The sequence below is a fragment of the Ailuropoda melanoleuca genome, chromosome 2 (assembly GCF_002007445.2).
Source record: "Ailuropoda melanoleuca isolate Jingjing chromosome 2, ASM200744v2, whole genome shotgun sequence".
In the NCBI taxonomy this organism is placed as follows: Eukaryota; Metazoa; Chordata; class Mammalia; order Carnivora; family Ursidae; genus Ailuropoda; species Ailuropoda melanoleuca.
The window spans coordinates 47947138-47963547 of record NC_048219.1 but is presented as its reverse complement, the minus strand read 5'-3'; the positions used below and the strand labels follow the sequence as shown (position 1 = coordinate 47963547).

The 16410-nt window shown below is 34.9% G+C and overlaps 1 protein-coding gene across 1 annotated transcript in view; it reads right to left on the bottom strand.

Moving 5' to 3' along the window:
• The window catches only part of MSH4 (mutS homolog 4), an 84120-nt gene that overhangs the window by 57940 nt on the left and 9770 nt on the right, over positions 1–16410 (bottom strand). Inside the window, exons 3-7 of the mRNA XM_002916912.4 lie at positions 11861–12021; positions 10189–10299; positions 6936–7051; positions 5749–5922; positions 724–896 (exon numbers count right to left, since the gene is read on the bottom strand). Of these exons, the coding sequence (XP_002916958.1) occupies positions 724–896; positions 5749–5922; positions 6936–7051; positions 10189–10299; positions 11861–12021 (735 nt within the window). The remainder of the gene's footprint in view (positions 1–723; positions 897–5748; positions 5923–6935; positions 7052–10188; positions 10300–11860; positions 12022–16410) is intronic.

Sequence of the window (16410 nt, the reverse complement as noted above, 5' to 3'; positions counted from 1 at the left end):
GCTAAAAACCCACAGCGTCCTGGGTTGTGCATCCCACAGCAGCTCTCCCAGTCCTCACTCCCAGGGCCAGGCATGTCTCTGCCCTTTGTGCTTCTAAAACCACCAGCTGCCCCTGGTTCGCCCATGTGCCCCCATAGCACCAGGTTTCAGTATTGGGGGGCTGTCCCAAAGTCCTTTCCCCACGGCTACTGGTCTGCAAGTCTGTGCCCTGTCCCCAGAGCGGGAGGCTTTTGCCTTCCCAGAGCAAGCTCATGGAGGCTCCCTCCCTCTCCCGTTTATCTTCTGATATCTGACACAGAATCATGGCTCCCTGATTCACACCTCAAGACCAACTACCGGAGATATTCTGTTTGTAGAGATCCAGATGTGTCTTCTTACTTCTCAGTATGATTTCGTGGGTGTTCAGAATGGTCTGGTAGATATCCAGCTCAATTCAGGGGACCGGCTGAAATAGGGTCCCCTACTCCTCTGCCATCTTTTTTCATCCCCTGGCAATACTCTTACCTTATGCTATGAGGATTAAATTGTGCCTCCCAGAAAGACATTTTGAAGTCCTAAACCCTGGTATCTGTGATCTTATTGGAAATGAGACCTTTACAGATGTAATCAAGTTAAGATAATGTTATTAGGATGAGTCTTAATCCCATATGACCAGTATTTTTATAAAAACACAATGTATTTTTTAATAATTTGTATTCATAAAATTAGATAATATTCATTTACCTGACTGAAGTCCAAAAAAGAGTTCCTCATCTTGAAGTAGTTCGTGAACACAATCTAATCTCATGTTAATGGTTTCAATATCAACTAGAGGTTCTAATATATTAGAACGAAGTCTTCTACTCCCTCCAGGAGTCTTAGTATAATTTAGAACACCAAAGAGTGTGTGATTATTCCTTTGAAAACACAAATTAGAAAAATTTCATTAAGTATACAAGGGAAAATCCAAAAAAGTTACCATTTAACTTTTTAAATAATCCTATAATCTACAGTAGTGATTCTCAAACTTTAATGTGCATACAAATCACACAGAGAATTCTAAGTCTGAGATAAGTAAGTCTGAGGTGAGCCTGTGAATATATTTTTTTAATAAGCTCCCAAGTATGCTATCAATGAGCAATGCTTTAATTAACAAGGGGTAGACAATATCTTCTTGTATTTAGTTATTGACTTTTTTCATAGGTCAGCTAGAATATTCAGATTAATATAAAATGTTCTAGTCCGTGGTATTCCATCAATAATAGCAAGATATCAGTAATATATCCTTTACAGGGGAAAAGAGCTTTCACATTGATAAAAATGAATATTTAATATAATCACTTTGTTCTAATTAAGAAGTTAGAGAATTACAAATAAAAGAGAAAGAAAATAATTTCAGGTACAGAAAGTGTTAAAAACAAACAGAACAGGACTGCATAGAGAATGACCAGGAGGGTTGCTTTAGTTAAGTTGGTTGAGAGAGACCTATATGTGCATAGTTGAATTCAAAAGTTATCCATGCAAAGATGATGATGGGATGCAGATGATATTGACAGTGGTGGTGAGAAATGAACACTAAGTATATGCCAGGCAATATTCTAAGCACTTTACATATATTAACTTATTTAATTCTAGTAATCATAGTATGAGGTAGATGCTATATTTAACCACATTTTACAAGGGAAGGAACTGAAGTGCAAAGAAATTAACTAACTTGTCCAAGGTTCCCTAATAATTAAATAAGAAGAAAAGAGTTATCAGTTAAAAAGGGCCAAGTAGAACAGTAATTTAAGCTCAGGAAGTCTTTTTGGATCTAGAACCAAAAAGATCAAGGTTGGTGAACTTTGCAAATCAAAGAAAATTGAGGGAGATGAAGAAGCTGAGAGAGGCCAGGACAAAGAAGTCCTTGTGGGCCATAGTAAAGAGTCTAGACTCCATTTTATTTTATTTTTATTTTTATTTTTAAAGATTTTTATTTATTTATTTGACAGACAGTGAGAGGCAGCGAGAGAGGGAACACAAGCAGGGGGAGTGGGAGAGGGAGAAGCAGGCTTCCCGCTGAGCAGGGAGCCCGATGCGGGGCTCAATCCCAGAACGCTGGGATCATGACCTGAGCCGAAGGCAGATGTTTAACGACTGAGCCACCCAGGCACCCCTGGACTCTATTTTAAATGTAATGGGAGCCACTGGAAGATTTTCAGCAGCAGACTTCCAACATCTGATTTCCAGTTTAATGGATCACAGTCTGCCCACTAAATCAAGAATAGACTAAGCGTAGGAGGGTAAAAAGAAGGCAGAGAAACAAGTCAGGAGCTATTATAGTAGTTCAGGCCAAAATGATGGAGACAATGGTTAGGGTTGTAGCCTTGGAAATGGTAAGATATGATCCAGCATTGGTATGTATTCCAAAGATTGAGTCAAAGGGATTTACTAGTGGGCTGAATCTGGGTTGAGAGAGGGTAGAAAACAAGAATGACTCTTAATTTAGTCACCAGACTAGCAGATTTCTAGTATATCAATTTTTTTAAAGTAAACTTTATCCCCAGTGTAGGGCTCGAACTCACAACCTTGAGACCAAGAGTCATATGCGCTACCAACTGAGCCAGCCAGGTGGCCCAGTATACCAATTTAAACAAATTTTTAGAGAACTACTCAAACCAAGTCCTGACCAGGGGTGGGGGTGGGGTCATCACGGGCATTTACTTTTTGAGAACTGGGCTTCTATAGGAACCAAGGAAGTGAGCAGCATACCCAAACCTGCTATTTGCTATAGAAATTAAAGGGTGAAACTGCTCTGAACAGGTGACAAGTCTACAGAAGCATTAGAGCTATTCGGATAGTTCAGCAGGTAGAATATCCATCTTTTAACCTGATATCCTTTGGTTCAAGTCTGTAAATAGACTTCTCAATTTCTCCTTTTCAACCATAATATGAAATCCTAGAGGTCAAATAGCCTATCATGTAATATATAGCAGGACCTCAAGCAATGTTTGACAATGATAATGATAAATAATGATGAACTATGAAATGTGACAAAGTATAAAACACTTTGTAGTAATTACCAGCCTTGGTTATTGACTCTATGTTACTCTATGTTATTATAACATAGAAAGTAAATGACAGAGTAATTTTTCCAGATAATATTATTTTAATACTTTTAAGTAGCAAGAAGAAAAAATATTACTTATTCACTAAGCGGAAAAGGAATAATAGCTACAATTAACTATAAATTCTTTAAGGCTGTGATTTTAGACCATCATTAGTCAATGGAACTGCAAAAGAACTGAGGCCACTATCCTGATGGATAACTAAAGGTATTAAATACAGTACTACTCTTACTAAAAGTAGTTATCAACAGGACCTAGGTAAACTGCTCTTGATGATCAGAGTATACGTAATTAACAAAATTAGACAGTCTATGTTTCTAAGTTTGCAACAGCAACTAATGTCTGGCAATTTCGCATAATGGAAACTGAACCCAAGATAAGAATATACACAGTAATAGAGATATTTAAACAACTATGGCTCTAAATTTGCACTGAGGACCTTAAGGTTTCAATTGTCTAAAGTACTCTTTATTCCCTTCAATACTCTTTTAATACTAAAAATCATAATCATTTTAAGTTTATCCCTTTCACTGACGTCTAATGTTATATTACCAAAAGCTAATTATTTAACTACTCTAAGCTTCCTTACCCTTTAACTACTCTAGGCTTCCTTACTCCGAACTTGCACTTTACCAATCAGTAATTCTAAATAGCTTTAGTTTCCTTGCACATACCATATTGTTATAATGAAAATCATACTTTCAAGACTTGGTTTTTCACTGTCTTACCACCTTTTCTACTTCATCTGGATAACTTCTATTTATATTTCATCTGGATAACTTCTATTTATATTTCAAGACTTACCTCAGGTATTATCTCCCCTAGAAAGCCTTTCCTAATTACTTCCCTTTTACCCTTAACCTAAGCCCAATTAACTCTCTCTCTGCTATGATCCCATCATTTTTATGCAAATTTTACCACCATACATGTTAATAATACTGTCTATGTGTTTCCTCCTCTAGACTGTAATTCCTCAAGGAGAAAAACCATGGCTTGGGGCGCCTGGGTGACTCAGTCGTTAAGCGTCTGCCTTTGGCCCAGATCATGATCCCAGGGTCCTGGGATGGAGCCCCACACTGGGCTGCCTCCTCAGTGAGGAGCCTGTTTCTCCCTTTCCCTCTGCCTGCTGCTTCCCCTGCTTGTGCTCTCTCTCTCTCTGTCAAATAAACGAAATCTTAAGAAAACAAAACAAAACAAAAACCCATGGCTCATTAATTCTTTGTCCCAAACCAACCCTGTATTAATGCATTCCTGCCTCACCATCACCATGTTGATTACGTTATTTTCTATTAATGTGTTAATTCTAGTTTAAGTATCCCACTATGAAATCTATAAACACTGTGTGTGTGTGTCTGTCTGTGCCTCTCCCTATCTCTCTCTCTCTCTCTCTCTCTCTCTCTCTCGTGCTCACCATCAATATTCCTGGTATTCTAACTAAAGTTAATAATAAACCAATAAAACCAGCAATCCAGTCATACACCATAGACCAAGTTGATTCAACCATTTTTACCTTCTCAAATAATTACAGAGCCCCTTAAATTTCCTGTACTTTGATCCTTTTAAAGCTGGTTGTTCCAATTTTGTCATAATCTGGATATAATATATTCTCTTTATTGTGGTAAAACACACATAACATAAATTTTACCATTTTAATCATTTTAAGCATACAATTCAGTGTTGTTAGATACACCCGCAATATTGTACAACCACTGCCATTACCCATTTCCAGAACTTTTTCATCATCCCAAGCAGAAACTCTGAATCCACCAAATAGTAACTACCCACTCCCTACTGCTCCAAGTACCTGATAATTTTTATCTAATTTCTGTCTCTATGAATTTGCCTAGTCTAGGTATCTAAGTGGAATTATAAAATATTTTTCCTTTTGTGTTTGGTTTATTTCACTTATACAATGTTTTCAAGGTTCATACATCTTGTGGCATATATCAGAATTTCACTCATTTTTAAAGGCTGAATGATATTCCATCGTACATTATGTATATACCTTATTTTGTTTATCTAGTCAGTCACTCATTGATGGACATTTGGTTTATATCCACCTTTTGGCTACTGTGAATAATGTTGCTGTGAACATTTGTGTGCAAGCATCTCTTTGAGTCTCTGCTTTCAATTCTTTTCGGTATATACACCTAGAAGTGGAATGCTGAATCATATGGTAATTCTATGTTTAACTTTTTTGAGGAATCACCATACTGCTTCCAAAAATGACTGTACCATTTTACATTCTTGTGGTAAATGTACCAGGGTTCCAATTTCTCCACATCTTTGCCAACCTTATTTTCTACTTATTTGATAATAATCACCTTAATGAGTGTGAAGTAGTAATTGTGGTTTTGATTTGCATTTCCATAATGACTGTGCTTATTGGCCATTTGTATAACTTCTTTGCAGAAATGTCCATTCAAGTCCTTTGCCTACTTTTGAAATGGATTGTTTTTTGTTGTTTCATACAAATATCTTTTTAAAAATTAAGTTTCGTGAAACATCTGAGCAGTTCAGCAAAAAGGGTACAATGATTAAAGGTATGTTTATTCAATATTTTTACATCAAGCAATTTAAAGAACTGTAATTATTCATAGAAAAATAGGATATAATAAAATACACTGATACATTTTATAAGAAAAAAATTGGATGATCTTACCTACAGTCCTGATTATTAATTAGTAATTCAAGGTTTTGGGCTGATGATGAATCTATCATGGCTGTCTGTTCACTACCCTGGAAACAAATCTTCAGCGATTTTGGTGCATAAACTGAATTTTGTATAAATTCAACATATTTTAATAAAGCTGCAACAGCTGCAAGGCAGTAATACCTGAAAGGTGACCAATGATACATCACTATAAATCTTTAGAATAAAAAGTATTGCTATAAAAGAAAACATTTATTTCACCTCATTATTAGGAAAATCATAAATATTTGCATAACACTGCTTAAATTCAAAGGGAAAAAGCACACCAGTGCTCTTTATTTTTGAAAACTAGCTAAATAATCCCTAAAACATAAAAGTTGATAGAAACAGACAATTTTCTGAAGTCTGACACTTAAGTACTCTAATAAATCACAAGTTGGAAGACAATATTCAATGGTAATTTAGTCAATGTACCATTCTAAGAATTCCAATAATGTTGAAAAGGTCTGAGAGAGTTAGGAGGTTCCTATGTATAGAAAAATATGTTACGATCTTGGTGAGCTTGGTCACTGTGATTAACCAAATAAACAACTAGTCCAACCTAGCTCAAAGAAAGTATCTGTTTAGTGTGTTCTAAAAAATATCCTTTCTAGGGTGCCTGGGTGGCTCAGTCCCTTAAGCATCTGCTTTCAGCTCAGGTCATGATCTCAACGTCCTGGGATCAGCAGGGAGTCTGCTTCTCCCTCTCCCGCTGCCTGCTGCTGTCCCTGCTTGTGCTCGCTCTCTTTCTCTGCGTCAAATAAATAAATAAAATCTTTAAAAAAATATACCCTTTCTAAAAATATCATTCCCTGACCTAGCTGAATCTTTTAGGAGTCCATGTATGAAATAACAGGACTACAGCCCTGTGTCTCACATTTCTAGGTTACTATAGCTACTTGAGCAATTCACCCCAAAGTAAAGTGAGCAGCAACCATAATGGCAACAGATTATGACCAATTTGGGAAAATTATATATAAATTAAGTTAGCAAAATATGCCTTGTATATAAATTTCAGTTAACTATTTTACTATTTCAGTAATTACTATAAGCCGGGCACTTTTCTAGGCATACAGCAGAGAACAAAACAGACAAAAGACCTTGCCCCCACGGAACTCACACTACAGAGTTATTACTTTCCTTAAGTTATAACTTACTTGGACTGAACCTCCATTAGGACAGTGCTGAATTCTGTTACGCATAACTGTTCAATGTACTCTAGTCCTTTTGTTTCATTGAAGTATTTCCTTTGGACAGTAGTAAAATTAACATTCTGAAAAGAAGTTTCATTTCAAAATAAATTTTAAGTTTCATGCAGTTGCCCAAAACTGCTTTCTTAAACACATGCAGATATGTAGGTAGGTGGCTTCAATGTCATATAAAGTTTCTTTTTTGTTATTTATTATTTTCCAGAGTTAAACAGGATATTTTCTTAGTGTTTTACGAAGAGAATGACTATCTGTTTTGCTAAGTCAATTACAGCAATCTATAGCTCTTATTAGACCATATTCACATGACATTTAACTGAATGTGGTAGGTACAATAATAAAAAATAAACATGAGAGTCTCTGCCTTCTACTAATTTTATTCTGCAGCAACATCACCACCCAGGTTTTACATTTGGTGTTACTTATTCTACCATAATTGAGATAGAGTAAATCCTTACAATGTATTAGCTGCAGAGGAAGAAAACATCAATTCCAGCTACCAAATCTATGAGATGCTATATACATGAGGTGAATTTATTTAGAAGAAAATGAGATAATGGAACTTTTTTAAAAGAGTGAGAAAAAAAGCATGAAGTTGTAGAGTAAAAGGTTTATCTACTCTGAATAAAAATAATACCTAAGAAAAGATAATAACAATGGACTATGAAAGAGCTGTAAAACAGAAGGAAAAAAGAAAAAAACCTCATGAGGAAGTAGGGAACTTGTTATGCACCAAGATTGTTTTATCTCAGTTAATCTTCACAATAACTCTATGAGTTAAGTCTTGTTTTAACTACAATTTTATTACAAGTGAAATTCTAAAAAGCCAAGTTGCTTTTCTAACATCATGCATTTGATATGTGCCAGAGCTGAGACTTGAATTTGGATTTCTCTGGCTAGAGTCCTTTCACTTCATTGTGCTTCTCTTTTAATGAAAGGTTTTTTGTTTTTTGGGTTTTTTTTTATGGTTAAGTGTGGTAATAATAATATTTTTTTTTCTCCTCTGCTTATAATACTTCTACCCTAAATACTTCTATGACTCTGTCTCTCACTTCCTTTAGGACTTTGCCCAAAAGTAACCTTTTTTTAAAAAAAAGATTTATTTATTTATTTGACAGAGATAGCCAGCGAGAAAGGGAACACAAGCAGGGGGAGTGGGAGAGGAAGAAGCAGGCTCCTAGCGGAGGAACCTGATGTGGGGCTTGATCCCAGAAAGCTGGGATCACACCCTGAGCCAAAGGCAGATGCCTAACGACTGCGCCACCCAGGTGCCCTGCCCCAAAGTAACCTTAATCAATGAGGTCATGTCTCTAATTAAGTTATATAAAATACCAATTCTCTAGGAGGTAGATTATTGTCCTAATTTTACTGACAAAAAAAAAAAAACTTAAGTAACTTGCACAAGATCACTTAGAGTCAAAATCTGAAACAAGCACAGTCTCACTCCTCTATTCTTAAGCACTATGCCATACTGCCCTACATCTCAAGTGTAGTGAATATAAGCTGTTTTTGCCTTTGAAGGACTCATCTATTTTACATTCCATGTGGTTTTGGTAACTGTCAATTACAGAGCTCTGTGCCCCACAGAAAGCAAATGACCAGGGATTAATCATAGTAGAACCCTGAGAAATAGTGATTAGCCTAACATGTGGGAATATGAACAAAGCAGGACCCACTGGAGTCCTTCCCTAGAATTTATATATGGACACTGAACAAAAGAACATATTTTTTCTCTGAATTGGATAAGCTGCGATCACATCAATCTGTAGCCATCATAATTATCTTAAACATCATAGAAGTAACCTACCTACAATTAAAAAAAAAAAAAAGATGGTGGTGGGGATGACAGTAGGGATAAGATTTATCCAACCATTTGGCTTCTCAGTTACATAAGCCAACAAATTTCTGTGTTTGTTTGTGTGTGTGTGTGTGTTTTACTTAAGCTAGTTTAATTTGAATTACTGTTACAACCCAAAGGCTTAGAATGCTTAAGCAGAGCAAAATAACAAAAGTTGAAAAAGTATACATAAATAAAGGTGATGAAAAGAAATTTGAAGTAATGGGGATGCCTGGGTGGCTCAGTTGGTTAAGCAACTGCCTTCGGCTCAGGTCATGATCTCAGAGTCCTAGGATCGAGTCCCGCATCAGGCTCCTTGCTCAATGAGGAACCCGCTTCTCCCTCTGCCTGTTGTGCTTACTGCTCCCCCTGCTTCTGCTCTCTCTCTCTCTCTCAGACAAATAAATAAAATCTTAAAAAAAAAAAAAGAAAGAAGTTTGAAGTAATGAATAAAAGAGGTAACAGATAAAGAGACCTGTATAATCGAAACAACATATTGACTTATTTTTAGCAATAAGTCAAAGACAGCTGAGCTACGCAGGATCTCTAAGAGCATGACAAGAAATCTTATATAATTGCAGATGCTGAATATATTAAGAAAAATAAAAAACTCATTGGATTCTAAATCTCAGCTTGATACCAAATGTGTTAAAGATAAGGCTACAAACATAACAAAGTATGGTATATTCTGAAAATAAGTTACACTCCTCTGGAGTTATTCCAACTGCAATGCAGCCTACATGGCTTGGAACTACAGCCCCCATTCCACAAAACATTTTCTAGAGGAAAGAAGTAAAGTGCATGTTGGAAAAGCTCTCGCTTACAGGGAGAGCATTCATTAGATAAAGTTCCAGAACACTTAATCTTCCACAGTCCCACATATGGAGGCTTAGAGTAGTAGGCTAACTGTGAAGAGTACACACTACCAGGGGAAGATACAACAATTCTGTAATACAGATCAAGCTCTCTAAAAGAAAAAGTACTTACTGATAGTGCTATCCCCTAGAACAAGAACTTCAATTTCAACTTGTCTGGCAGCACAATAACTAGTTTCCACACAGCTATACCTAAGGAAATCTGTTTTCTCTAAGGGTCTGCCTCCTGTATACTCTGAGAAGCCTCCTTATTATCTGTAACAGTTTCCCTTTTGTTTAAAGTAGATCAAGGGTGCCAAATCAAATAATTGGATATCCTGTCATTTTTATTTTTTGTATTAATTGTCCATTAGATTAGGACTTGTATTTAGTGAGTACGTTAGGGTAAATATAAAGTTGTTCAAATTATTGTTCTCCAGAATGCTATTATAGAATGGATTTTAAATAAGGTAAGATTTGAATGTTACTATTGAGAATAAAAATCACTTACCTTGAAATTTTCTGTTATCAAAGTAAACAACTTAGTTGAATTCCCCACAACACAAGCAGTATTTGACATTATTATTTCCAAAGGTGATAAAATTTTGAGTTTAGTGATCACCTAAAATCATTTGAATACATAATTTCTTAAATGTAAGCTTAGGATTCCCTAAAACCAAACAAGTAGCAGCTTTTTCTGAGAGATAAGTACTTAAAATTAATTCACAGATACAAAAAGTTACAACTGTTATAATTATATATGTCAATTAAAATATATTTCTAACAGTGATAAATTAAACATGTATTCTATATGTATATATAAATATATATATCATATATATAAAATACCATAAACAGGCTATATTTTACCTCACAATAATTTGTAACAGCTCTAAGCTCAAAAATTAATTTGAACTGCAGATATATATTCCTAAAATGAGATGTTTTAAAATAAATTCCTCTATTTGGTATTTTATCTATCTCCATAAAAAACATAAACACATTCAAAAGTGTAACTATGGTGATTCAATCAATATGACCAACTGGTACAGATTACAAGTTGAACAGTATAGAAACACAGATGAGAAGCACATGTTTTACAACTTATTCTTTTCATGATATAGGTGCATTTCTTAGAACTATCCCAGACACAGAAATTCTTTTTTTTTTTTTTAAGATTTTATTTATTTGAGAGAGAAAGCACGAACATGAGTGAGGGAGAGGGGCAGAAGGAGGAGAAGCAGACACCCCGCTGAGCAGGGAGCCCTATGCGGGGCTTGATCCCAGAGTCCTGGGATCATGACCTGAGGCAATCCTAGGGTCCTGGGATCATGACCTGAGCTAAAGGCAGACACTTTAACAACTAAGCCACCCAGCACCCCCAGACACAGAAATTCTTAATCAATTTGCCAAACATTTCTGTTTTTAAAAAAGCTTGTCCTATTTTTTTAAATTGCATAAAAATGTGAAATACCCAGAGATAAAGTCACATGCAGTACTAGTATCATGTAGGTTGTTAGCTATGTTAAAAAACTAATTATTAGGTAGGAAAAGGAAACCTATATACTGAGAAACCATAAAGAGGAATTAGGAAAAGGAAAAAAGAACAATAAAATGCTAAAAATAACATAGCATATGTATATTTAATAATAGAAATTGGAACAAATAACTTTTTAGAGTATAGAGATTAGAAGCAGATTACTTCTACCTGGTAAGTGACAGAAATTTCCATTACAATAGCCAGTGGCCCAAATCAATGATAAGTGATAGGAAGTGAAAGCAAGAACAGGCTAAATTATGACTGACCTAAAAGACCAGTTTCCCTGTACTCTGTAAAATAAAATTCAAATACTGTTCAGTGGAAACAATTCTTTGGCAATAGAATTATTAATATATAATCTTTGGAATGAGTCCAGGAACTATTAATTTGAAGAGGTTAATTTTAGAAATTAACAGTAATCTGAAATTTTCATATAACAGCAAAACACATTATTTTTAGGACAAAATACATTAAAAAAATTAAAATCAGATGTAAAACAACTTTAATTCAGAGTAGCCTATATTAATGCAATTGTGAATAACCTTTATTCCACGAAAAAGTAAACTTAATTGGGAAAGCAGTGACTTGAAAATCTACATAGCGCTCACTAGGTCAACCATTTTCTAAGAGCATAAATACTTACCTTTGCATATGTTGTATTGTCTGCAAACTGAGATAATATAATTTGTGGGCTTTTTAAATCAATACTTGCCATTCCTATTTCACCTCTGGCAAGTCCTCTACCTTCTACAACAGCTACAATAACGGATGGGGAGTGTGTTGAAACTGCAGATGATGATGTAGCTGTTAAATTTTTAAAAAAGAAAATGTATAAACATTAATGATAGTATGTTCTCATTCCTTTTTTTTTTGGTTCAGTTAGCCAACATATAGTAGTACATCATTAGTTTTTGATGCACTGTTCAATGATTCATTAGTTGCGTATAACACCCCATGCTCATCACAACAGGTGCCCTCCTTAATACCCGTCACCCTGTCATCCCGTTCCCCTAACACCCCTCCCCTTCACACCCCTCAGTTTGTTTCCCGGAGTCCAGAGTCTCTCATGGTTTGTCTCCCTCTCTGATTTCTTCCCATTCAGTTTTCCCCCCCTTCCCCTGTGTTCTTTCTAATAAAATTTCAAAGCACCAAGTTTAGGACATGGCTTTTAATAGCCAAGGAAATAATCTTTTTTTACTCATCAAAAAACAACTTTTCATATCCAGATCAAATAAAAATGTTAATTCTCAAAGTATTTTGCCAAAACTTAACTTCAAAATTAGAAATAATTTATACATTGTCCTATTTTGCATTTTATTGGAATGGAGTTATGAAGGAATACTGAATTTGGGATGAGAAAACCTACATTATTTATCCTACGTTATCATCTAAAAGCTACATAAATTTGAGCAAATTACTTCATAATAAATAATCAAAAATCACAAAATGTAATAACTGCCCTGCCTAACTCAAGAGCTGGTATGACGTAATCAAATGGGATTATATATATGAATGCATTTTATAAAGAATAAAATATAGGGATGCCTGGGTGGCTCAGTGGGTTAAGCATCTGCCTTCGGCTCAGGTTCTGATCCTGGGATCCTGGGATTGAGTCCTGCATCCGGCTCCCTGCTCCATGGCTACCTGTTCTCTTATGAATAAATAAATAAAAAAGAATAAATAAATAAAATCTTTAAAAGAAAGAGTAAAATATTATATAACTATAAACTCCAATTATATGTAACTATATGTGTAATGTTGGGTACTTTAGTAATGTGCCAAGAATGTTCTAAATTCTTTATTTGAATTAACTCATTTAATTGTCACAATTCTATCAAATAGAGATCATTATTTACTCCATTTACCTACAAGGAGACTGAAGCATGCATAGATGGAACTAGTAAAGTCAGAATTTGTACACAGGCAGCCTGACTCCAGATCTGGTGCTCCTAACCTTTACATATTATAACTGATTTTGAGATCTGTGCCTTATAAACAATGAATATTCAGGTAAGTTGTTTAACCTTTATTAAGGTATCATTTATTCATCTTGAAAGTGGAAATACCAAATTTTTCACAAAGTTGTTATAAGAATTAAATGCAATAATATAAAAGGGGTGTTTTTTTGTAAAGTATATGAAATTATTTAAAGATGAGGCATTATTCATGGATGAAAAAAAAGTCAGGCTAAAAATATCTAAAGTTTTATTGTCAAAAAGCAAACTTATTTTTGATTCTCTTGTCAATCTTTCAATAGAATCCATTTCCTCTCTTTTCCCTCCCTGACCTAGATTCCTTTTTTTCTACTCTTCTATTATAATACCTACAAAATTAAACAATTATGTAATCTTAGTCAGTAGTCAATTTAAGAGTTCATTTAAAATGTATTATGTCTAGATCTCCAAACTCTCTTTGCCCTGAAAGCCCTCTTATTTATATATTAGGATTGAGTTTATATTAGATCTATGAAGGCAGTTTAAATTCTGCAATAAAATATGACCTTCCTACTTTTAATTGGAAAATAAATACCAAGTTCCAGTGGAAATTCAGTACACTCAGAAGATAACTCCCTTAAACTTCTAAAAGAACGCTTATACTGTTATCTCTGTTGTAAGTAATAATATAATGAACATTCTGGTGCCTAAAGCTTTTTTGTGGGTCTGTTATTTCCTTAAAGTAGATCCTTAGAAATCAGTTACTAGAACAAAGGAAAACCACCATTTGTTAGGGATTTCATATGTATTGCCAAATTTCTTTCAGAATTGTACCAATTTTTTTTAAAGTTTATTTAAGTAATCTCTATATCCAACGTAGGACTCAAACCCACAACCCTGAGATTAAGAGACACATGCTCTACTGACTGAGCCAGCCAGGTATCCCTGTATCAATTCTTTTCTTCCCAATTTTTTATTCCATCAGTAGTATATGAGGAAAAACCAATTTTACTGTGTCTTTACCATTACTAACTTCTGAAATGTATTATATTATTACTAATTATTTTTTCTTTTTTAAATTTCTTTTTTAATTTTATTTTTATTTTTAATTTATTTTCTTATTATTATGTTCAATGATTCATTAGTTGCATGTAACACCCAGTGCTCATCACCACACGTGCCCTCCTTAAGACCCATCACCTGGTTACCCCAACCCCCTACATCCCTCCTGTCTATAATCCTATGGTTCCCTGAGTCCAGAGTCTCTCATGGTTTGTCTCCCTCTCTGATTTCTTCCCAGTTTTCCCTCCTTTCCCCTGTGGTCCTAATTTAATGTACTAACACTTAAATTCGTATGTTTGAAAACTACTATCAAAATTAAACAGAATTTAACATATCTATTTGTTTTCTAGATTTTCTTTTGAGATGTTCATGTCTTTTTATACAGTTTTTACTAAGTTTAATGTTTTCCATCTGTTTATGAAAATTTTTAAATCAATAAAAATTTATAGTTGCTACCAATCTTGATCTAATATCTCGAAGATTTCTGCTTTTGTATAGACAATCTTTTTCCTTTATAATTTCTTCCATTGCTTTTTCTGCTATGAAACTCCTCTTTCACTGAGATATTTGATATGCTTTACTATTTTATTCTAATTTTTTTAGCTGTTTTGTTCACTTTGATCTTCTGTTGAGCAGAATTTTGAACAGTACCTTTGGTTATCTACCATGTCTGGAATGAGGTCGTACTGTACCAGAAGTACAGATTTAGACTCATTCAGAAGCAGTTGGTAATTGTCCAGCCAGATAGTCAGGGACTTGGAAGAAACGGGATTGGAAGATAATAACAAGGAAAGCTGGGGAGAAAGTATGCAGATGGACCTCTTTGAATGGGCATAAACTTTGAAAATATTTGTGTCTCATGTGAATGCCCGCTAAAGGACAACTACCATAGAGGGGACTCTTAATAGACAAAATGATACACTCTGCGGATGTCAACTAGCCTCTTTTCCCAGCCATCCTAGTGCTTCTTTAGTAGACCTATGAACAAAGCAGCCATGGTGGCAAGGATATGCATGGGCTCAATATCATGAACCTCTTCTTACCAAGGAAGACCTGGTCAACCACACTCTGAGAATCTAACCTGCCAACAGCAGAGGTCAACATTAAATGCCCCATATAGCACCACTTCCCAGGCAGACAGTGGACCAACCCCTGCCTGGCAAACCTGCAACCTCTACCATTTAGTAGGTGCAACTTCACTTCCTCCAAGGAAATCTATACCCCAGCCTTGGAGATGAGTCCCGAAAAGAGCCTGCTTCCAAGTATGACCTCTTGGGCCTCCCTTCAGTTCTAGAATACCTTACAGAGTTTTCTTATATCCTACAGTGACTCTTTTATCACAGTTTAATAATTCTTTATATTAAATATCCCTTGTTTAAATCATTACATAATCTATCCTCATTATAATCTATCCTCAAATTAAATCCAGACTGCTACAGTCTCTGCCTTCATGGAGTTTACAGTGCAGCAGAGAAGAAAGACAATTAAAATACCAATATTATTAGTAAAATGAAAAGTGAAATGGGAGCACATAGCAGAGAAACTCAACCTAGACTTAATAGGATTACAGAAAGCTTTCTGAAAGGTGTAATATTTAAGCTTAGACTTGAGGAATAAATAAGAGTTGACTGTATGAAGAGGGGAAGAAAGTGTTCCTAAGCATAGGAAATACCATGTACAAAGCCCTGAGGGTAAAAGTTTGGAAGTCAAAAATTTTAAAAATATATATCATATAAACACTAACCTAAAGAAAAGGAATTGCTATATTAATAGCAGACAAACTTTAAAGCAAAAAGTTTATTTAGAGATGAAGAGAGTCATTTCATACTACAACATAACAATGTTAAATGTTTAGGCTTCTACTAAAATGGCTTCAAAACATGCAAAACAAAAGATTAGAAGAACTACTAGAGAAATAACAAGTCCACAATCACAACAGGAGTTTTTAATATACCTCTACAAAAAAATCTTTAGTGATACAGACTTAAACAACACAATTAAAGAAATGACCTAATAGGGCACCTGGTTGGCTCAGTGGGTAGAGCATGTGACTCTTAATCTCAGGGTCATGAGTTTAAGACCCACAATGGGCCTAGTTTATTAAAAAAGAAAGAAAAGAATGAAAAGAAAGAAAAGAAAGAAAAAAGGAAGAAAGAAGGAAAAAGACCAAATAGACATATATAAAACACAACTGTAA